The following is a 22,772-nucleotide window of genomic DNA, read 5'->3' as shown; positions in this document are numbered from 1 at the left end:
TGCTGGCTTTCCAGCGATGCTTCCCAGGACCTGTCTGGGACCATGATTGCTTTATCAGGTGCATCAAAGGTGAGCAGTGAGGAGCCATTCAGCATGATTTCTCAGGCAGCTGCAATCCAAGCTGTGCTGGAAACTGCATCTTTCTTTCCCACATGCCATCACAGCTCCCATTGCTGGTGCACATTCTACAATCCATCTTCTGAAGACTTTTTAAAAAAGAATCCAGCCCCACTTCCAATACTTCCCTTGCAATCAGATGTTCCTCCTCCTTCCCCATGTGTGTGCCATATTTAAATGGTCCTAAATTTTAATAATTTTGGGGGTAAGGCACACTGAATCTTTTCTCCAACAACTCCAGCCAACATTAATAAATTTGCCTAAGACTTTCAAACAAAACTGTGAAAGAGGAAATTAAGTTGAATAGTGACATGTAGAAAGAAAAAGCCATTAACTAATCCATGTTTATTTTCTCTAAGAATCAAACTTTGTCAATAGACTACTGACTCAAGAATACATTACATTTTTATTTGTACATGATCATTTCAGGATAATTTTACCAACTGACATATATTTGTATCATGCTGCTACTAAACTACAGTGTATTACTGTAAACTCCTTTTCAAGTTCCGTAACTCAGGAATGGCTAGATGCTTAAGGCTATTTTTAAAAAAAAACCCCAACAAAATACCAAACACAAGCAACCTACCCACACTGTCCCAGGCAAATCAAACACCTTTCTCTCTTTACCCCCAGCATATTTTACAAGTTTTATGATTGTTTGAACAATATTCATGAACCGTACTGTAACATGAAGAAACCTTCAATTCTAACGCATTCCATACAAAAATAAATTCATGTTTTAAGGAACAAAAATATCCCCTATTATTAACAGAAAATGTATGCTGACCCACCACTAGCAATTTGCATCTGAAAGGCTTATTATGTTTCAGACTAGGGAGACAGACTGATACGCTTCCAGTTTAAAAGCTCCAGTTGCTATAATTCAAAATTACATAGCTGGGCTATATTTTATTTGCATTTCATTTAAGCATTCAGCTTTCTGTACCAGGTTTCTCTACGCAGCTCTGCTGCACTGCAGCCACATGTACTCAGATACGAGGAATCAGGAAAGCCACTCGCTATATACACTGGATCAGATTGCATGCAGTTACATGTGAAAGTGCACTGTAAAGTTACAGTCCATCTGAGCAAAGACTTCTAAAATGAAAATGATGATTTCCTGTACATTGTTATAGCATCCACTGCTTTGAGGAGAAAAAAATGAAGAATATGCTTCTTTAGAGATAAAGAAGATCATGATAATGATCTCTTAAAAATCCTTAGCAATGCAGACATCAAAAGTAATTCTAATCTGTTTATGCATTAGTTATTTTCTTGAATAATGCTAAAAAGCTTTTTAATTATTTCATAATCTTAGAGCTGTTTGGGCTCAGAATAACCTCAAATTTGAGACAAGTCAGAAAGGCCACAGAATACAAAACAGAATTCTTTGGTATTTTTGGCATTCTACTGCACTGCAATGATACTTAAACTTCAATATTAAGTCTTGCAAATCTGTACTGCAGAGATGCTGGAGTCCTTAACAAAACAAGCCCTTTTTTATCTGCTGGCTGGTTGTGTAACATATAAATTAACCCAGTCAAGCTAACAAAACCCAGTGCTTCTCCACAGCCTGCAGCCAATGAAAAATCCCCTCGAGTGACATACCCCAAGACAGTCCTGGAGCAGTGGGAAGTAACATCTGGGAGAGCATCTGACCAAAGACCAAGTATGGGATCTTCATGGTCCTCAGTTGCTTCTTCATCTGGAATGCCTGGAAGGTCACTCTCTAGAGACTTCACATTATCCTTTTTCTTCTTCTTCTTCTCTTTTTGCTTCTGAACCTTGTCCTTGAATATGTCACGATGTTTGGGTTCCTGTGGACCACAGAAGAGTTTGTCTTTGCTTAGATGCAGCAAGTCATCTTCTGTTGGGATGCAGATCATGGCATGTAATTCAGGGTTCCCCTTTCTCAAGAGTGACAAGTTAACCCAGACGAGAGCCCTTGGGTAGCTCATCAACATTGGCAAAAAAGCATCTTCAGTCATTGCCTTCTGTCCCAGTCGAGAAATAAGGCGGATTCGCCGATCTTTCCCAGCAGTGGGATAACACCAGGCTGATAACTGCATTAGTAGTTTCTCACTCCTATTAAAAATTTTCAAAAATAAACATCACAGATAATTATTAACAAGCAGTACAACAGAAATCTAGCACCCCACATATTTGCAAGAGCACAATTTAAAAAACCCCTGGGGCTTTCTGTAACTTTCCAAAAGCTGGTACATGTATCACTCTTAGCATAAAATCATCGGTGAGTGGAAATCATGAGTCTTCTTAAGAAGGAAGGAGACATTACTTGTTAAAACCCTCAAAGCTTGGTAAAACCACAAACACTCTAAAATTTCCAGTGACACTAATGCAGTCCAGAACTTTTGATGTTTTCTTCCCCTGGTAACCACACAAAAATGAAAGACCTGTGTTCAGGCACTTTCCAATACTGTTGCTGCCCTCATGTGTTGCATTGGAATGCAGGGGATTCTCTATTTTCTAGACCTTGTTAAGGAGTGCAAGAACCACCTGTGGTGATGTATTAGAGAAGAGAATGCAAGATGATTTTCACAGCAACAGTCTTAAAGTCATAAATATGAGCCTCCAAAAGCTCCACTGACCTGGAAGCAGACAGAATACACCAACTCTAAGAACACAGTAAACTCCAGAGTGTTAAATTTAAGATAATTTAGGAGTTTTCTTTATGTAGTCACCAAGTTTGCTGGAGAAAAGCAGAAGGACTTCCACTCAACAGCAGATTCTGATTCATGAGAAAACTATTTAATCTCACTGTATTTGGATCAAATAATTCTCTCATCTTAATAACCAAGGCTGAGCTCTTCCTTTCCCCAATTCAATAAATACCAATAAAGAAATAAAATGTGTGTATCATTTTGACATACCTGAGAACAATAAAGTCACTTGTCTTAGTTTCTCTCTCACCAAAATCTTGGATGCTTGTACCATCTTCTGTCTTTGGGGCACCTTCAGAATTTGTTATTTCCATGGTCTCCTCTACCTCACCAGTCTCAGGGGAAGCTTCTCTGACCTCTTCTGCTTTGGGGTCACAAAAGGTCTGCCCTTCAGTTGTGCAGCACTCAGGATGTGTGGAGGAAGGACAAAAAAATCCTCCTGAAGCTTTCATTCTTCCTTCCCAGTTCTTTGTCAGCTGCCCCCAAGGACAGATGAAAGGAGACAGAGTGCCCAGCTTGACATAATTTGCCCTTTTTGCAGGTGGACGTCTAAATGATAAATCAAGTGAGTAGGTAAGAATATGTTCAAAATCAAGTATTTAAAACAGAACGGAATGCACAGTTAACTTTCTAATCTCATTGAACAAGAATTTTAAAATTACAATCTACAAAATGCTGCTGTACTTCTATATCCTTTCAGCCATGCTGGAAACATCTACCTGCTGTGACTGACACCACCACCACCTTTCCCTCTGAACTTCTACTTGCCCCTCCTACCTGGAAGGGGAACCAACACCAGTTGGTGCATAGGACATTTTCAGCTACTCCAAACTCGTGGGTAAGAGTTCTGTTTGTTGCAGTAAAAATGAAGGCAAACTTCAGAACAGCTGATATTTAAAATTAGACCCCAAAATGTACCTCTTAATTTACTTTATTCTTTAACACTTGGTACATACTTTGACATACTCCTTTATATTGTCTTACTTCCTCCCCCATTTGCTGCTTAAGAATCTCAAAATAGTTTTGTTTATTTTATTGCTATGCAGCCTTGTAACAGCTCTGTAACTGAGCATATCTCTGGGAATAGAAGGGTTTAATTCACATGCCCTGTTTAGCTGAGTTAAATATATCTAGGATTCCTTTCTTTTTCATAATACTAAGATTTAAAACACTAGTGAAAGATCTCAATAAAGTCCAATGAACACAACAACAGATAATTAATGGAATATTTTAAGCAGTATTCATTTTTATCATTCTTGCTGTCAATTTTTAAGTTAATGTTACCGTTTGAATTTTTCAAGAAGACTGGTTTCCAGTTCTTTGGCAAACTGCATTCCTGCTTGGCAGTCTGGGAAATCATTTGGAGTGTGAGGTGTTCTTTGGTATTCAGAATGCTTTAATGCCTCTTGCAAGCCACCAACTCGTACACCTCGATATATCTGTTATAAAAACCAAATGCCCAAAAAATAATGTTTGAACCAATTATAGGTTCCTAGCTGAAACAAAACATTAATGCCCAGAGGGTACCTCCTTAGAAAATTGGAAGTCTACCACTTCAGCTTTAAAAATAAACTTAAGCATGGTTTCTACAGTTCTAGATGCTAATTTTAACAAATAAGTTAGTCATGCTCTTTAAATTTAATTCTGCAAAACTATCAACAAAACCAAAGAGAATTTTACAGGTTCTGACATTGCCAGGAATGTTGTATTACTTCGACAGGCACTGCCCAATGTATTTTAACCATACAATAGGTATCACTGCAACTAAATCCCCTGCACATTCAAAAGCATAACTGTAACTTGCAGAAAGATATTAAAACTACCACCTAAACACTCAAAGCAGGATACTTCAAACAGCACCAAAGGAGTATTCAAGGTTAACTTGAACTTTGTTTCAAGCTCTCTCCCAAATCACAGGCAACCAATTTGGTGACAAGGTGTAGACAGCCAAGCTGGAAACTGATTAGCAGCAGGCACCAAATGATTTCTCTTTAGAGACATATGCTTGTAGAAACACAGAGGTATAGCTTCAGTTTTCTCTCCTGACTCCCCACTGATTTGCTGCTTTTAGACTGCTGTGTGGGCATAGTTGTACCCAACAGAAGACATGGAAAGCTATTGTTGAAGTTTCAAGACCAAGCTTCTGTCATGAACCAGTTCATATGCCATTTTTTAAAGTGAGATTTTGATCCTGTAATTGGGAATTGGTAATACAATGTGAAGTACACTCTCTAAAATCGATTAATTTAAACTAAATTATATAAATTATTAAATTTACTTGCAATTTGCCATCAAAGTCACTTACAAAAGGAATCCAGAAAGCCATGCCCCAGCCCTTTGGGAGACAGATATCCCAGCCACTTCCCCATCCTGGTCGATCTTCTCCAGCCATTTTCCCTGGCTGCTGCACCAACAGTATGGGAATCTTAGATTCACAAGGACCCAAATCAAGGTGTGATCCAGGTACCAGTAACTGAGCTCTCATATGGTTTAAATCCTGAGAAGAAGGAGACATTTCCCATAAGTTAATAACCATTCTTCTTCCCTCTTCCAGATATCCTTTCAAGATACAGAGAGAAGGTGAGTTTACAGCTAGGAGAAATATAGTAATACACTATACATTTGAACAGAATTTCATCAAGGCATGAAAAATTATTCTAAAAAAGAGTATTAAGCACTCTTTTTCTCCCCTTCTTACTTCCATAGCCCTTGATAAAGAGCGGGTACAAGGCACAACATAGATGAAGGAGGAAAAGCGAGTTTTACAACTTTGTATTTATAGATTTATGCACAAGACTAGATTGAACAGGTGCTTTCAGTCTGTCACTATATGGAGCAAATCTGAACTACGTCCAAGTAGATGAGAAGATCTGGTCATCAGTTTTACATAAAGCATGCTGGCACTGAGGTTTTGTCAATCACCAGTTGTTATATTCCATTGTACCACATTAAGAATACATTCATTTAAAAAACAGACCGTCAGACTCCCTCTGTTTTATCAGGTAAACATTAAATTTCATGACAGCATGAAGAACACTGTCATACACAAAAAGATTGTGCTGGTAACTCATGTGCCAGAGTAATATTTTCTAAATACTATACTTTTTTACACTATGTCAGACAGTTTGAAAGGGTAAAAAATTAATTTTCAGAAAGACAATATTTAGAAAGATGTTTCTGCCATACAAATGTTTACTCTTTCTGATTACAATGGTGCCAAAAGTTTATCACCTCTTGGGACTAAATCACCTTTTATCCATGCACTTTATGGGCTGCCCTCCATTGTCAATGAAAATGTCAAGATAGGAGATTTCAAACCTGCAACAGCAAATTTGAAGTTCTCTACGAATTACAAGTTATTGCCCAGCACACCCACAGCATAGTGTGCTGCAGTTCAGAAACACAGGACTTTTTCTCCTTCCAACTTCCACAGTTCTTTTATCAGAAGAATCACCCTGACTACAGCTAAAGGCCAGAACCTTCCTGTGTCAGTCTTTTCTGCTGCACGAGTCAAGGTGATATATGAAAATCCAATTCCAAACCCTTCTGTTAAATAAATCTACAACTATAGTCCTGCAGACAATCCAATAAAGCTTTATTTTAATTGAATCTTGGTCAATGGCTGTGCAAGAACATTATGCAAAGGCTACAAAAAACCACTTCAAGTCAGCAGCTGGATACTATGACATTAAGGAAGCCATTGATTAATCTTAGATTTATACAAATTCTAAGAGTCTCTTTCTATGGACTCTATGAACCATTAGCCATTTCCTCCATGGCAACCCATCTACTTAGTTACCTGCTCTGAGATTTTATTTTCAGTGACGTTCTTACGGATGTCATGGTCCCAGATAAAGCTGTGAGCACAGTCTACAGGTACACCCTTCAGGTACAGCTGCCTAACTTTATCATTATCTACAAAAGAAAAGAACCTTTAAACAAAATTCAAACTATTTTTGTGGTTTAAGTACCAAATTACCAAAGCCACTTCTGTATCGTAAGTATAATGAGCAGACAACCAAGAAAAGACTATTAAAAGCTTAACAAGCATCACTGCTTGTGGATCTTACTGTCACATGTTTTTCCCAATACAAAATATGAAATAAACTACTAGTGTTAGAAGGACTAACATGGTATTTTCGCACCAGCATTTCTCATTAACAAAAGACATGACCATTGGCGATGTAAATAAGATCTTTACATGCCACCTTTAATATTCTGGAATCTGGCCTTTCTGGCAGAGTGTGAAGCTCAACAGACTTGGTGAAAATCAGAAAGAGGAACGTTACAAAGCCTGAAATAAGTCTGCCTAAGTAAACTTGTAAGAGAAGCAAGGGTTACCTTCAAGAAATGTACATACAGGAAATATTTGTATGGCTATGACTAGCATACAACTACTTATTTAGTATTAGTTTCCTGCTCTGGATCTTCTCAGGCTGTGTGCTTCAAGGAAGGGACTATTCTTGCTTATGTCTGCACAAATCAACAGTTGTGTACATTTCTGAAAATAAACAACACTTGTAGCTTTAAAATGGATTGTTGAAGTATTAAATAACCCATCTCTTTTTCAATTTTACAATCTAAGCAAAGCAAAGAAAATGTGTACCTACCTTTAGTGATCAGAGGATTAACAGCCTTCAGTGTACAGTACAGTATGTAGCGAATGCTGATCCATATTTTAAGTAAAATAACTCTTATCAAGAAACAATACAGTGAACCTATTAATAGTTCTGTGATTAAAAACTTTGAGGGATTGCTTCTCATTTCATCATCCACAAGGTCTTACATATTAAAGGAACATAACATGTCAGGGGTTGTTTTGTTTTTTAAAATTATTTAAGTCTTTTAAAAAAAGGTTCTGCTAATTTTTCCAGGTAATGTGGACAAAGACTCAAAGACAGAAGATTCAGATTATTCAGTGGTACTAACAGCACCTAGCAAACTGGATATTGGATGGGTGTACTGCCAAATGTAACTGCAATAATTATTTATTTTAAATCCACAGTCTTTAAGACATACCCATTACTAAAAGTTGCAAAATCCTTTCCAAGAAATATTAACTATGGCAGCACTTGCGACAGTTTGATGATGTTACTGATACTTGCCATGCATTCTTGCTAATGAAATAGATTTATGTGAGGAGAAGAAATGCAAAAGAAATTATCAGATTATGGTGGCATTCCTTCAAATTAAGAACAATAAAACTAAAAAGGGAATCCTTGCCAATTAAGCAGAATTCCTTCTCTGACCAAAAATTAAGAACAGGAAACTGAGGAGGAACCTAAGAGAGCTCAACACTCCTATAGGCAAAGCACATTCTGTCTGGAGATAAAGCAAGTATTAATGCCTCAAAAGAAGGAGAAAAGTAGCAACAACACTGTGTCTGGTGGTGGTAGGGAATTCCTTCCTGACTCTTACAGATAACCAAGGGGGAAGGGCACATAATTACAAGTATAAGGTAAGGAAAGTACCTTTTTCATCTTCTGTACAGAAAGCATTTGTGAACACCAGAATCTATTTATGTTAAATTATTTAAATATGTTCTAGTTCCTTCAACTGCAAATTATTCACTGCAACTTTCTCTGCTTTTTTTAACACTTCTTGCTATTATCACAGTTCAGGCAGCCTATCCTTGTCATATTCTCAGAGTTCTTTGCAATTCCTATATTCTATAATGGCATGAATACTTGTTTCCCCACTATAGAAAGACCTTATAAGTCAGTTTCTTTTCATCACCACCACCCATCCAATATCCTCCTTATTAGCCTAAAATATTCTTCTCTAACTTGGTACATTCCTTCTCTTTGATCCTCACTGAACCTGGAGAATTTATTCTTTCTACTAAGCACACTATAATTCAAATCATAATCCCAAATCCTCACACCAGTTCTTACCTCTCTCCTGTTTTCTTCAGTCCACATTTTAAGATTTCTGGGGAAATAACCTTACTGATGAATAAGTTGCTGATAATCGTGAAAGTAAGATGTTAGGGCTAGTATAGGAAATAGGAAGTTGCATTACTAAGCACATGAAGCTCATCAACAATCTACTTCTGCTGGTGTCAGTGGTTGGTGCTTAGACGATACAGGCAGATAGAGGAAGGCTTTGTTCCATTTCAAGCTACTGATCTGATTTGCACAGCTGATTATCTTAGAAGACAGGCCTAAGAGTTCTATTTGAAAATTTTCCTTCCTCTATTTTGCAAAAAAAAAAAAAAAGGCAAGCAAAAAATATAAACACTGCCAAGGAGCAGTTTGAGAGTCCTATGTATGTAGGGAAGGTGTGTATCAGGACAACTGGGAACAGATACCTAAACCTCTGCAAGAGGTGTGTTTACAGCCATGGACCCAGGCTCTGTGTCTCCAGAAGGAACTTTAGTTCACGTATCTTTCATGGTGTATTCTCCTTCCATGCATCTCATTCACTGATTAGGTAGAAGTTTCGGCATACTCCATGTTGAGTGTTTTTTAAGGCAGTGGAATTTGTTTTCTCCCATACAAGACAGTTACAACATATCAAAATGTCAGAAGTGTACTTTAAACTGGATAAAAGAACAGTACTAATTTGCAGTCATGTGAGAACTGACTGCTTACTGGGAGTCTTGACTCCAGCCTGAAGAAATAATGACAGTTGATTTGATTAAATCTGATCAGCCCATGTTCATAATACACATGCATAAGCATTGAAAAGATAAAGTAACTGGGAAAGACTGAAATTACATTTGATTTATCAGTGTGTTACTCACAGTGTGCTACTCACAGGGAAAAGCTACACAGGCATATCTCAGAACAGCATTTCGGAAAAAAAAGCAGTATGAACAGATGTGTATCATTCCACAGACTGCATGTATGACAATCCCCAAGCAAAGGTGATGGCCATAACTTACCTAAACTAGTCACTCATTTGACAAACAATGCATCTTTAAATTAGTAAAGTTTATCTAAGACAATCAGTTGTCTTTTATACAATACTGAAGAACAAGAGAGGCTAAAATATGTAATCTGTGTGCCATTTCAATCTTACTAATACTAATCCTAAGAGTATTTGAATGGCCAAGAAGCCAAAAAGGGGAAAAAAGTGTGGAATACACCAGTGGTTCCCTTTTACTGCTCAATAAACAAGATGTGATTAAGACAAATAAATTACTATTAACATTTTTTAATAGAGGTCAGCTCACAGTATTACTACATCTGAGTAAGGTTACAACACAATCAAGGCTCAGAAAGTTTATGTAATTCTAATGCTCATAAAAGGAATTTTTTTTCTTTTCAGGAGGGGGAAATTAACAGTACTAAAATGGAATTACAGATCTTAGAGAAGTCTTTTTATTGGGCAACTTCTACTGGAAGACAGTGGTATTGTCTGTCTGCTTTCATCTTTCTGCCTACTCAACTTTTTCAGTCACGTTTAACAGTGAGTTATTCAGCAGAACCTAAATTAGAAGGTATTATGCTATTTACCTTTCCTTGCTAGCTGAAGGACCTCCTCCTTCTCCTAAATAAAAGTCAGAGAGGACAGAAGCAGTTTTAAGTTCATGATGAATAAAAAAAAGACTCAGAAAGAAACCAAAAAGCATCACCAGCTTTTCTGAGTATTTGTGGTATGAAAGATATTTTGCATGTGAAGGATAACCCCAGGTAGAAAGATTTTGAAGATGGATATTTCTATCCAGCCAAAAGAAAAAACACATGGGTGCTCTTGACTCCCTATCTTACACCGTTACCTCTTTACCATGGCCATCCTTCCTGAGGGACAACCAGCTCCAGCAGTGGGAGAGAAACTACTATGAGACATTTAAAATACCTAGATGCCTTCTGTTGATCTTGCCTTCTTGAACCCATCCTCACAGACATGACAGGCAGAATGAAGGGCGCCAAATTACTTTCTGTAGTTGCTAACTCCTTTACCACCTCAAACCAATGTCTGTAAACAAGTGCTACATAGCTCACCTTACTTCTCAGGAGGAAGGAACCAAAGTAGAGGTCATGTATGCTGCAGCATTTCCAACAGGAACACTAATGATGAGAAAGTTAGCTGAGCAGAACTAATTAACAGAAAGGCTGTTCTAGATACAGAGGGTAGAATAGGAGGATGTAAGAAAATGAAAATAGCAGAATTATGCAAAGAGCTAAAAGACAGTAACTGAAGTAGGTGTTCAACCTGATTTACATGATATGCAAGACCAAGTTATTCTAGCATCTTACAAACAGACCACCAGGGAAACTTGGTATTTTCAAGTCTCTGGAACTTTCGACTTGTCCTATTTGCTACTGCTTGCTAGCTAGCTATCACATTTCTCCTATTAGGTGAGGCAGCCTGTGTGCAGTCAACCTAATTGGGAATGCCTACACTGTACACAAACCCCATTGTATACTGTACATATTCTTGCACATTTTTAGAGGACATTCACATCCATCTGAATTTGAATTTTGCACTGCAACATTGTGTAAGTCAGCACTGAAATGAAAATTTCAGAAGTTATGCTTGCATCACTCATTTTGTATCATAACCAGCATCTTGGCCATCTGAAATACTAATCCTGCAAAGGTAATAATTTTTTCCCAGTGGAATTGCAACTTTCAACACCGTAGGCCTATAAACCAGAAATAGCAGATATCTTCTTGGAGAGATAAACAGCATCAGGAAGACTAAACACCAAACAGAACCTTACTATGGAGCTTTTAGCACCTGGTTGGCCTTGCCAGGATTCGAACCTGGATCATCTGTATGGTCAGACAGAGGCTTCCACTGAGCACAAGACCAGCTTTGGTGCATGTCCCTCCCTCACAACCACTGTTCTAAAACCTATGCAACTTTCAAGCTGTTTCTCTTCTGCTGGGGGCTCTGGAATTGGGAACTATTGTGAACCAAAACCTAGAGGAAAACAGCAAGAGACAATCCATAGAAGATGACAGTTAATGAAAACAAAAGCGTAGAGAGAAACTGAATCTCTTCATAATACAGGCAAGGGATTTTACCTTGGTATTTTTCAAAGTCTGGCATGGCTTTTGTCTTCTTTTTTGGCAAATTGACTCGAGGATCTCCAACAGTGAGGCCAAGTATTGTACCTGGTGGCATATCTGATGGTGAGCTCATCCCTTTAAAAACACACAGATGAACATTGCCATGAAACCACCAATTAAGTTGTGATCTTTCTGCACTAGTATTTTGTGTGGTTTTGCCTGCAGGGATATGACACCACTATAAGCCAGTGAAGCAATCCAGAATACTCTATTTTACATGTCTTGAAAATCCACCAATGCTTGTTAAATGTCCAATAATAAAAAAAATCAACAACAGCAGTGTAAGACCTGGTTTGCAATTAACTTTACATTCAGCAATGATGTGAGGTCACTGTCACAGACTCAATTCATCCTTTCTATTTGACAAATTTCAAAGAACCATCAACTTTTGTTCTACACTTGTCTTCAAGAGAAAGGAAATTTGGAAGTGTTTTGTAAAGGTTTTACCTTATCTCTGCTTAACTGCCTCACATTGGATAGATAGCTTGAGTACAGTGTGGGATCTACTAAAGCCAGTTCCTTACCTGTTTCAGTGCTAGAAAATGAGGAGATGCTGTCAACTTTATGATACTTTACAATTCAGCCAAATACACAACTGTTAATTTAGAAACAAACATACATAAACAAAGTATAATACTTTCACTTTGGATTGGAGGCTACCATTTTATCTGTGGAGGTATTGTACAACTTACTGTCTTAATTTGAAGTGTATGGAGGGAGAGAGTGAGAGTATGCATCAGACTGTATATCCCTTCAGCAATCTCAAAACCAAGTTCATGAACATAACAAACAAGATTTGGTTTATCTATTAAGAGTTTGAACTACACAGAGGATTTAAATTCCCTTAAAACCCCCAATGTAACATTTTTCAATTCTTTGCCATGCCCTGGCAAGTATCTAAGTATATTCTCAAAGGCATCACTCTCTTGATTATGGAAAAAATAAGCATGTCCAAACTGAAGTCAACTTTATTAGCATGCCAGTCTTGACCTCTAGATTTTAAGTTTCCCCCCTTCCACCCACAGCACCCACGTGCCCAAATACCTTCCAATAGCTCAAAGATAGCACTTTGACATTGATGAAGAGATACTTTTTCAGAGTCCTTGCAGTTTTCTACCCACCAGTTATTCAGTTCTGTCTCTGAACCTGCCATCTCCTGGAAAACAACATATCTAATTAAACTCAAATGGTTATTCATTATTTTCTATCAGTATGAATTCGCTCTCAGTTTGTCTTAAGCACTATAGTCACTTTCTTCCTCCTCAAGTTTTAAACTAAAATATTTTTTCCTGATGAAGTGTAGTCCTATACTTTACAATAATCCCTAATAAGCTGTTCAATTTAACCTGTGTTCCAAAAATAAATAAAGCAATCCACTATACTTCCTAATTTTGTCATTAATTATTTCTTACAGAAAACCAGAGATTTCATGGCTTCATCATGTTTGCTTCAAGAGACAAAAACACCCCCACTAAACCACAGTGATGCTATATGCCAAGAAGTGGACGAAAAACCTAAATCCTGGAGAAACTGCATATTTTATTGAAAACACGTAAGTTTTCTGTACCTTACATATCTTGATCCCTAGTTCTAGATGCTCTAGCTCATTGCTTGAGAAACAGGATCTATGGTTTGTCAAAGAGAATATGCATTATTCTGGACCTCTCGGCAGAAACTACACAGCCTGCTCAACAGCACCACTGTTTTTATTTTCTTCCTATTCCCACATAAAATCCAGGTGGGAGTTCTTCCTGAGATCAGTGTTAGTCAAGAGGCTCAATACAGAGAAGCCACCGGAGTAATACCTAGGTTAGTCTTTATTAAAAGTAAAGCTAGATAATTCATGGGTCTTTCTAGCAAAAAGGAAGCTTGCACATTCTAAGAACACTACCAAAATTACACTAACATCCAAAGTGCCAATTTCCTTACTGTTTGGACAGAAGCTGCTTTCAGGGTCTCTGTAAGGACGGAGTGTGATAATGGGCCGATCAGGCGGTATCTGAGAATCTCCATGCTTCTGTCACTGAAACAGGAAAGTTTCAGGTGAATGTACAATTGTACAACACACATTATTTTCCCCAGTACTGTTAAGCCAGAATGCAGCTGTGTTATGTGGTTATGGGCCACAGTTTCTGACTCTGCTGCGAACAAACCTGATTGCAATGCCAGTAGTCTGTGCGATCCAAGAGTAGGACTGGAATGGATCTCTAGTGCCGTCACCAATTATTTTTTTCACAGGCACAGCTTTTTCTCCTTCTTTATCCTCCTTCTTTCTTTTATTGCCAAGGCTTGTAACAACTTCCACTTGTTTTTCCTCTTGAACTGATGTTGTAACATGCTCAGTAATACGCATTTCTTCAGGCTCTGTACATTGAAAAATTGCTTTTAACTCCCTCAGTATGTCCTTAAGAAAAACGAAGTTTGGATTAGGATGATATGCAGTGCACTACAAAGCTTAAGTACACTTTTAAAAATTATGCTCCATTATTTAATTTTCCAATATGGATTTCAAGGAAAATTTAATTCTGCTGAAGTCAAGGGCTTGCTAAGAAAAGCTGAAAGTAATATTGAAAGTTGCTAAGAATTTTTTCTCTTTCAAATTAACATAATAAAAACTGCCTGTGCAAACATTTTACTTTGTTCATTTTCGTTTTTGTAAAGCTGGTAGCTAAGTATCAGATTATGACTATCTGTGATGATACCGAACTTAGCCTGTTGGGGGTGCCAGTGGAAAGGACGTGACTCAAGCAACATCATATTGCACATGTATCCTGAAGCAAGTGACACTACAGAAGTTTGCAGAAGCTCTAACACTGAACACCTCAGCAGCACGCACTTTCTGTACAAGCTTTATAAAAACAAGTTGCAGAACATGAATATTGTTAGAGTGGAAATAGTCTTCCAACTTTTAATTCCTAAAGTCAAGTATTATACCCAGTTCTTCTGTACTTTTCAGATGACCTCCTCAGCATTAATAATGCACAATACATAAAGAAATAAGAGTTCAACTATATAGGAAAAAGCACCTGCTTGAGAGCTGGATGCACCCAGATCCACAGCTGTCTGTTCTCAGACCCATCCCTGGGTTTCCAAATAAATGTAACAGGACCAAGCATATCCTCAGGATAGCGATCTGCTCGGTAAAGATACAGGGAACCCTCGAATCTTCCAGACAGACAACAAGCCTCTTGAAATGTCAATCCTAAAAAAGAAGATACTTATTGAAGAAAAAAATAATATGTTGTTTAATAAACAAAGTAAAATTGAAATTCAGTCTGGCTGCTGGGTAGCTAATTTTGTACCATAATTACCTTATTAATAAGCAACTGAAATGAGAATGCCTAGTCCTACTATGACATATTTTAATTACATTTTTCACCCAAAATCACAACTCAGTATCAACTCTGTTACTACTATTGAGACTGATACATTACTAAAAAAGGAAAAGGATTGGTCATCCTTTAGTCTATTCAGAATCTTTATTTGAACAACGTAAATGTTACCTGTGTCAATGCTACACATTCGAGCAAGTTGCTTCAGCAGCTCATTCTCTTTACCCTTCAACTCCAGACAACAATAATATGATAAGTCCTGAAACAATATGATAGTGGCAAAGTGAGAATAACTCTTTAAAGTGAGCCTGGAAAGAAAGGACCACACAGAGCTTCACAATTTACACTTAAGTAGTAATTTTTCATTCTCTAAAATTTGCCAAAGTGAAATGAGTTTCTTTTTAACTTAAAATTAATAGCTGTAGGAGAGCAGTGAGGCATTTCTCATTTGAGGGCCAACCTGCCTATCAAACCAACAGATCAAAAAGGACACGGAACAAAGTATCTCTCCTCAATAGCATCCTGCTCAGGTAGGTGATATAAGAATTCATTTAATCTCTCAGCTCTTGAGAAAACTGAAAATGTAGTATTTCAGTCATAGTTAGCATAAGACTCTTCTAAAGGTTCATCTTGTTCTATCTGAAACTTGCCACCCTGAATTACAATTATAAAATTATTCATTTCATATTTAGCAGTCTTATTAAAAGCTGACACAACAGTACTTCAAAGACACATAGATACTCATTATAACTAAGCAGCTGATTACTTCACCTTGGCAAAATATCAAACAAAACATGTAAACGTGGTACCTGAAGAAGGCAGTGCTTTGTCATGGCTCGGTAACAAGCCCTGTAGCTCTTCTCTGTAGGGCTGTTTCCTAAACAGTATCCCCATTTCTTTACCATATGAAATCTCTTTGCATGCCAAATATGGGTTTCCAGCCAAATATTCTTTCTTTGCCTATGATTAAACTCTGCTACCAAATTTATGTGGCGTCTTCTAGCTTTGCGGCATTTAGTCTTTGACTGTTCTTTTTTCTGATGTACAGCTTTCTCTGCCTGTTTTTTAAAAGAGAGGATATTGAAGCAAATCTCAAGAGAAAAAAATTCTGAAAAGAAAAAGGCTGAAATATAAGGATACAGGAAGCACTAACATTAAGTTACACCATGTTGGATAATTCTTGAGGGTAACTAACACTTTGAAATTTTCTATGCAAGTCACATCCACTTAAGTGCATCAAGGTTTGACTGAAATCCACACATAAAACAAAATCCCCACACATTCAGAAAGTTAACAGTGAACAGTAAGCTGCTACTTCTTGTTGGAAGTTTTTGCCACACATCAATACATTCACATGAACAAATCAATGTGACATGAAAAACACCTGGAGATTTGAGGTCATACAGACAGAAAGCTCAAACTGACAGAAAGGACCCTATCGGTTCTACAACATGTAGAAGTGGATGAGAGTGGACTGTGGTAATATCTTGACCAAATTCTTGATAACCAGACCTAGTCAAGGTCAGAATTATTACATGTGAATGCATGGCTAGAGAGGAAGGCTTGATTCAATTAATGTTTAATTTTTCTTTTTATGAAGAAAAGTGGTACAAAGAAATAGGACCATAAGACATCCAAAAAGATTCATAGAATATCCTTTGTAAGCTCACCAAGAAACACTTGACAACAGACACAGGTTATAAGAATAAGAAAGGAAAGAGAAAATGATAGATCAGTGCCAAGAACACTTAAAACACTGAAGCAGCCCATGAAATCAAAAGAGAGCTAAAAAAAAAAAAAAAAAAAAAAAGGGAAGTATCTTCCCATGAGACCCATCATTCCATCACAGAGAAGGAAATACAAGCCACTGGATCAATGGCAGGCCTCAGAAAGGCAGTTAGAGAAAAAGGGATGTGGCATTGTAGGTGAAAAACATACATCTTTAAGCTTAATGAAGAGATAAGAGATGGTCCAGGTAAATGTTTCAATGAAAAATGGTCATGATAAAGGATCTAAGACAAATTAAGAAAATGCAGCAGAATTGAAACAGATAACTTTGAAGATGTAGATCAAACACTGAAAAGTAATAGACAGAACCTTTACAAAAACAAGTAACAGAGATATGACAAGCTGCAAGAATATGTGAGCCTGTGCAAACACATAAGCCACACCAAAAGACCTGAAGACAGAAAATGTAGCAGAAGAAATACAGCTGCACCAGGGCCAATTAAATAATCTCAAAAATCCAAGAGTCGTATGTGGAGTGGAAACATGGATGGGAGGGTATGTGTGAGCATGTACAAAGAAGTTAGATAGGCTGTCATGTGAAAGGAGTTAAAAAAGCAGGACACAAAAGAACCAAACATAAACATTAGAGAAATCTAGATTTAACAAGGACAGAGCACATAACTAACTATGCAAAACAGCCCATGCCTTCTTCCTTCAGTTCCCAGAAAACACGCCAAACTGCATCTCTTGTCACGTCTGACAAAACAAAAAGAATGTGAACCAAAACAGTAAAATAAGGTACAGGTTGTGAAGATCCAATAAAACACCCTAAGAAACGTGTAGGTGGTGTGTGGCAGGGAAGTACCCAAAGCAATTTCTGAACCACGAACAATTATCTTCAGGAGCTCAGGGTGGAGGAGGCAAGGTCTCAACTCAAAGATAATGCAAGGGAAAAAAAGAATGCAATAAATAAATTTATCAGGCAACCTTAATACATAGAAAATTTACCAAGAAAACTCAACTGATCACTTTAAGAATTCTCAGAGATGACAAAGTGATCAATGCCAAACATTGGGAAGATCATTTCCCAGTAACATCCTGCTAAACCAATTTTTAATTTTCCTTTTTAAACACTCAGGAAGGCCACAGTGAATAAGGAGCAAGTAACCCCCATAGGCATATTCTGACTAAATGCTGAGATACTGCCACAAAATGAGTTTCATGAGCTGTTAGGACTAGTCAATTAGTAAGTCTTAAGCTGCATGCAGTCTGCCAATAACCCCAGTGTACCTCCCACATTTGAGCTGTAACACTCGAACCATCGCATCCGCTGTGCGGGCTTGAGGCTGGCACGGTCACATCCCAAAGCCAGGGTGGGGTGAAAGGCAGACAGGTCTTACTGAGGATTCTTGGACCACCTGGGACCAATGCACCACCTGAACAACCTCTCCTGCAGTGAACTCTTTTATCACAACTCTAATAACTTTCCACGTAATGTCCAGTAATCACAAAGCCAGGTGGTTAGCGAGACCTGCTTGAGCGACCACCTGAAGCTGAGGTGTTCCTGCATTTTGAATCCAAATGTCAGCCAAAGTTTAGGGTACTCAGGGAAGTCTGGCAGAAGTTCAGGTCTGAACATTAATAACTATAGAGTTGAACACTGTACTTTGGCTATGCCCACTATATGGAACGCTGTAAAACACACTTATACCTCTTTCCTGGCCATCTCTTGGAGCCGCCTGGGGAGGCGTTTAATATTGTGACTCATTGCTCGCCTTCGCATGTGCCTAGGGAGGGTCTGGAAAACCAGAGAGTTGGAAGACTTCTGCGAAACTGCTTTCAACATGGCATTGATCTCAGCAGCACGAGCCTGAGCAAAGGTAGACACTGGAATGAAAAGAACTGCATCAGAGCATGACAAAAAGCAAAAAAACCAGAGGAGGATACTGTATGTAAATTATGGAATTACTCCTAGTACAGCAGTCCAGTATCTTCTTGACATAAAAATAAGTATTGTACACTATCACTGAAGAAATTTCAATTCTTTACATATCCTGACGTTTACAGATATGGTCAAGCAAATATTTATACATTAATGAATCTGAAAGTTGTTTAACCAACAATTCCTATTTGCATTAAACGCTTCTTTGTTAAATTAGAATAGAAATCTTTTTAGGTGGTATTTAGGGAGGTGAAAAAAACTGTAGCATGGAAAAAAACCCCGTAAGCAGTAATATATTACAGACTGTTTTAAAACAACCAAATAAAAATCCAGAGCTTGGTCCAATTTCATGCTTATGGAAGTGTATCTACTATCAGAGCACTGCCACATTTTGCAATGCTAATTTGCTCTCCTAAATAAACGTTCTGTTAGAGGAAAAGTTGTCTTTAACTTACATCATGAGTAAAATCGGTTTCACTGGCTACATTAAAAGCAGATGACTGTCAATACTCATTTTGCTGGCAAACAGAAACCAAAATGCATATCCCCCACTACAAGCAGGTGCAACTTTTTCAGTCAGAAGTCTGAAAGGACCCATTGAACAACAGCTGGTCATTCATTCCAGTTCACAACTACTTCTGTGTTTTGGAGAAAATCAGGAAAAACAGAAGAACATAACATCAGTTCTAATTTTTGCTCCTGCACAAAGACAGGCAGCAAACTTAATCACCAGCAAATTGCCCTGGACATATAAATTATGACCTTTCCGCATATGCAAACCTGTTATGTATTTTGGCATTTCCTCAGAAACACTCTGGTATCTTCCTTGCCATCCTCCTCTTCCTCTGCCTCTCTCTCCTCTACTTTGCCCCTTTGAAAAATATTGGTCTTTTCTGTAAGAAGGCCCAGATGACTGATTTGAAAACTTCTGCTGCTGCTCCTCAGAACAAACATCTCCTGGAAGGTTTAGAGATGAAAAGAGGTTAGAAAAATACAAAACAGTCTGAGTAACTGACAACTCTATTAGTCTTTCCTCATAAAACTACATTGCAGACTCCTCCTATTATATTTAATACATGTAACTGAAAAAGCCACCAGAAATCAGAAGAATTAAGTTCTTTCTTATAGGAATAAATAAGAATTTTACACTGCCTTGCAGCAAACTTGCAGTAGATTAAATAACTTTTGCATGCTCTGAAAATGGTACCAAATCCAGAGTCTGCCTCCAAGAGCCAGTGAAATTAGTCCATGCAACATCAGTAGTGATTTTTATTATTGTCTAGTCAGAGTTTTAGTAACAAAACAGCAAAGTTATTTTTTACTCTTGCCCCTTGAATTTTTTTCCTATAAGCACGTGTATTCTTGCCTGACACATATTTCTGTTTTAGTAATAATTAAGGCAAGCATGATACGTGTATGATGGTGCAGTAAGTTACTTGTCTGGTACAAGCATTTAAACCAATGCTGAAATTAAATAACTAAAGCCTACAGTAAAGCTTCCTAAGGTACAGACATATCTTTCAGGAGTGCTAAGCACCTAAGCAAGTACCTAAAGTTTCAGAGGGCCCTGAAGTCCTCATTCAATGACTGGTGTATATTCAGCCTAACTAATATTATATATTAGTTTAGATTACTTTATAGTCAGTTAAGTCTTAGTTAGGATTTCTACTACAACTTGAGATATGGTTCTCAGGCAGTTCATGCCGGACAATCTGACTAAGTAAGATCCAGCCATTCCTATCACCCCATCCACTACATCAAAACAAGTGCTTGAGAGAACAAGAGGCCATAGCATTCAGCGAGCTTCTCTAGTGAAAGTTAACCTGTGTGTCCAGAGAAATGAAGAGATTAAAAAAAAGTTTTCAGGTTGATCAGCTTCTTAAACAAGTCTGTCCCTTTGTCCCAAAAATGGCATGAAGACCAGCCAGGAGGAGATTCACATTCAGCAGCATCTCAATGGATGAGAACTTAAAAAGGCAAAGAACCTCCCTTTTCCATTTCAAATAAGCAAGAAACAGAAGTTTTATGTTCAGCAGCAGTGCTGTTGTAGCCTCCTGCAACCACACATCATGCAGAACTGCAGTAATAGTGCAGAAAAAATAGTTTGGTGTAGAAACAGAAATTAGCTTTCATATGGAACAATTCCCTGACCAGGCTTTCCATTTGCCTGAGAGCAGCATTGCCCAGACACTGAGGTGAAGGCGAGAAGGAAATAGCTGGGGAAGAGGGGTGGAAGCTGTCTCAGTCAGCAAATCTGTGTAGGCCTACAGCCCAAAATTAACTCAAATCACAAACACATCCTCTTCATGAAAGAAGTAAAAAATTGTAATCAGAAGACAGAAGGCTGTTTGGAAAAACTGACTTAATGCCTAAAAAACCCTTAAATTATTTCAGCTACTACATAGATCCATAGTTTTGTAACTCCTGTTTAGAATTTTTCTTTCTTGTTTCTACAAACAGCTCCGTAAAACTGCGACACACTACAGAAGAATGTTACATGGATGAAAATCCATGCTATTTAACAGAACAGAAAGACATAACCACGTAATCTTAGAAGTTCCCTGCTACAAATAAAGTTAGAAAAATATGTTTAATCTGGCAATACTCCTGTAATGACATTCCAAAATCTTCAGACATGGCTGAGCACAACTTGCTGTGTCATTCTGTCTGCTCAGGAACTCTTCAGTCACCTAAATACACAGTGACACTTAAGGATTTTTTCATTCAATCACAAAGATACCATTTGTCAACTTCTGAAGGCCTCACAGTAACAAGCCCTTTTATGTGTGGGGTTCTTCCCAGAAATAATGTAGGTAACAAAATATCTAAATGTTAGGTGGGGGTGGAAATGGAGGTCCAATTGAAGCATAGAGGATGCAGGTCAAAACACATAAACGAAAAAAGCATCCAGCATACAAGCTGACAGGATCCTTCAGTCTTCAGCTGCCAAGGTTACCTGTGTACAAAATGCTCCAGCAACGACCCAGGACACTGCCATTTTAGGGACATGCCCTGCTGCCTCCTGCTAATACCCTTCCACAGGTACAGGAACCACGAGCCCCAGGAGGTGAACTGGCTGGGCATGCAGATCTGAAGGAAAACCAGTGCATTTATCACAGCACCAGAAGGCTAAATCAGCCCCTCCTGCAGGTACCAGGTCTGGCAGAAAAGCAACGGAGAAACTGGATGGGGTATAACATCCAAATTCATTTTACGACTAGGAACCGTAGGGATTCGTTGTGTAATCGAAAGGAGGATAGAGAGAAGTGCATATTCACAGGATACAGAATAGTTCGGGTTGGAAAGGGGCTCTGGAGACCATCCAGTCCAACCCCCCCGCCAAGGCAGGGTCACATAGAGCAGGTTACATAGGAACGCGTCCAGGTGGGTTTCGAATGACTCCAGAAAGGGAGACTTCACGAGTCTCCCATGTTAAAGAGAATCCCGTATTTAAGGGACTTACGGCAGCACCAGGACTAAAGGAGTCTACGGCAGGGGACGAAGCCCTGAGTACTCCCACGGCGAGCACGCTGCGGGCTGGGGAGAGGGGGACACTTGGCCCTGAGGGGGGTCGCCCTGCCAGCCCCGGGAGGGGCTCCCACAGCCGTACCTGGGGGCGGGCAGGCTCTGCTCCCGCCGCCGGCGAAGGGCCCCGGCTCTGCAGGGAGCGTGACGCTGGCCGGCTGGTTCCTCATCTTCTTGGCTCGCTTCTTCTCCCGCGCCCCAGACATCTCCGGCGGGGTTGCGGAGCCTCTCCGTAGCGAGGGAAGGAGGGGAGAGGTTGGGGGGCGGTGCAGCCACGGCCCCGGCACCAGCACCGGCCCGGCGCTCACTCGCAGCGCGGCCTCCACCGGCACACGTGGACACCCACGCCCCGACACAGCGCATGCGCACTCCCCCAGCACAGCCCTCAGGGACTACATTTCCCACAAGCCCCGCGGGCGGC

The 22,772-nt window shown here is 38.8% G+C and overlaps 1 protein-coding gene across 1 annotated transcript; it reads right to left on the bottom strand.

Annotated features, from left to right (window-relative positions):
• Positions 1 to 447: 447 nt before the first annotated feature.
• Positions 448 to 22,682, bottom strand: POP1 (POP1 homolog, ribonuclease P/MRP subunit). Its single transcript, XM_048286788.1, has 15 exons — positions 22,437 to 22,682; positions 19,607 to 19,783; positions 18,596 to 18,771; positions 15,966 to 16,214; positions 15,328 to 15,415; positions 14,851 to 15,026; positions 13,978 to 14,228; positions 13,754 to 13,847; positions 12,869 to 12,980; positions 11,780 to 11,899; positions 6,601 to 6,716; positions 5,107 to 5,298; positions 4,086 to 4,240; positions 3,012 to 3,350; positions 448 to 2,205 (listed from the first exon to the last, which is right to left on the bottom strand). The coding sequence occupies exons 1-15, from the start codon at positions 22,555 to 22,557 to the stop codon at positions 1,548 to 1,550; spliced, it is 3,024 nt and encodes a 1,007-aa protein (XP_048142745.1). The 5' UTR covers positions 22,558 to 22,682; the 3' UTR covers positions 448 to 1,547.
• Between the last annotated feature and the right edge of the window lie 90 nt (positions 22,683 to 22,772).

This window comes from Corvus hawaiiensis, chromosome 26 (assembly GCF_020740725.1).
Source record: "Corvus hawaiiensis isolate bCorHaw1 chromosome 26, bCorHaw1.pri.cur, whole genome shotgun sequence".
In the NCBI taxonomy this organism is placed as follows: Eukaryota; Metazoa; Chordata; class Aves; order Passeriformes; family Corvidae; genus Corvus; species Corvus hawaiiensis.
This window is presented reverse-complemented; position numbering and strand designations above follow the sequence as displayed.

Bases quoted from the DNA above. Each gene is read 5' to 3' on its own strand.
- POP1 (XM_048286788.1), bottom strand. From the start codon at position 22,557: ATGTCTGGGGCGCGGGAGAAGAAGCGAGCCAAGAAGATGAGGAACCAG. The intron at 13,848-13,977 runs GTTTGTTCGCAG...TTCCTGTTTCAG, and splicing joins ACTACTGGCATTGCAATCAG to TGACAGAAGCATGGAGATTC. The intron at 5,299-6,600 runs GTAACTAAGTAG...CCTTCTTCTCAG, and splicing joins AAAATAAAATCTCAGAGCAG to GATTTAAACCATATGAGAGC.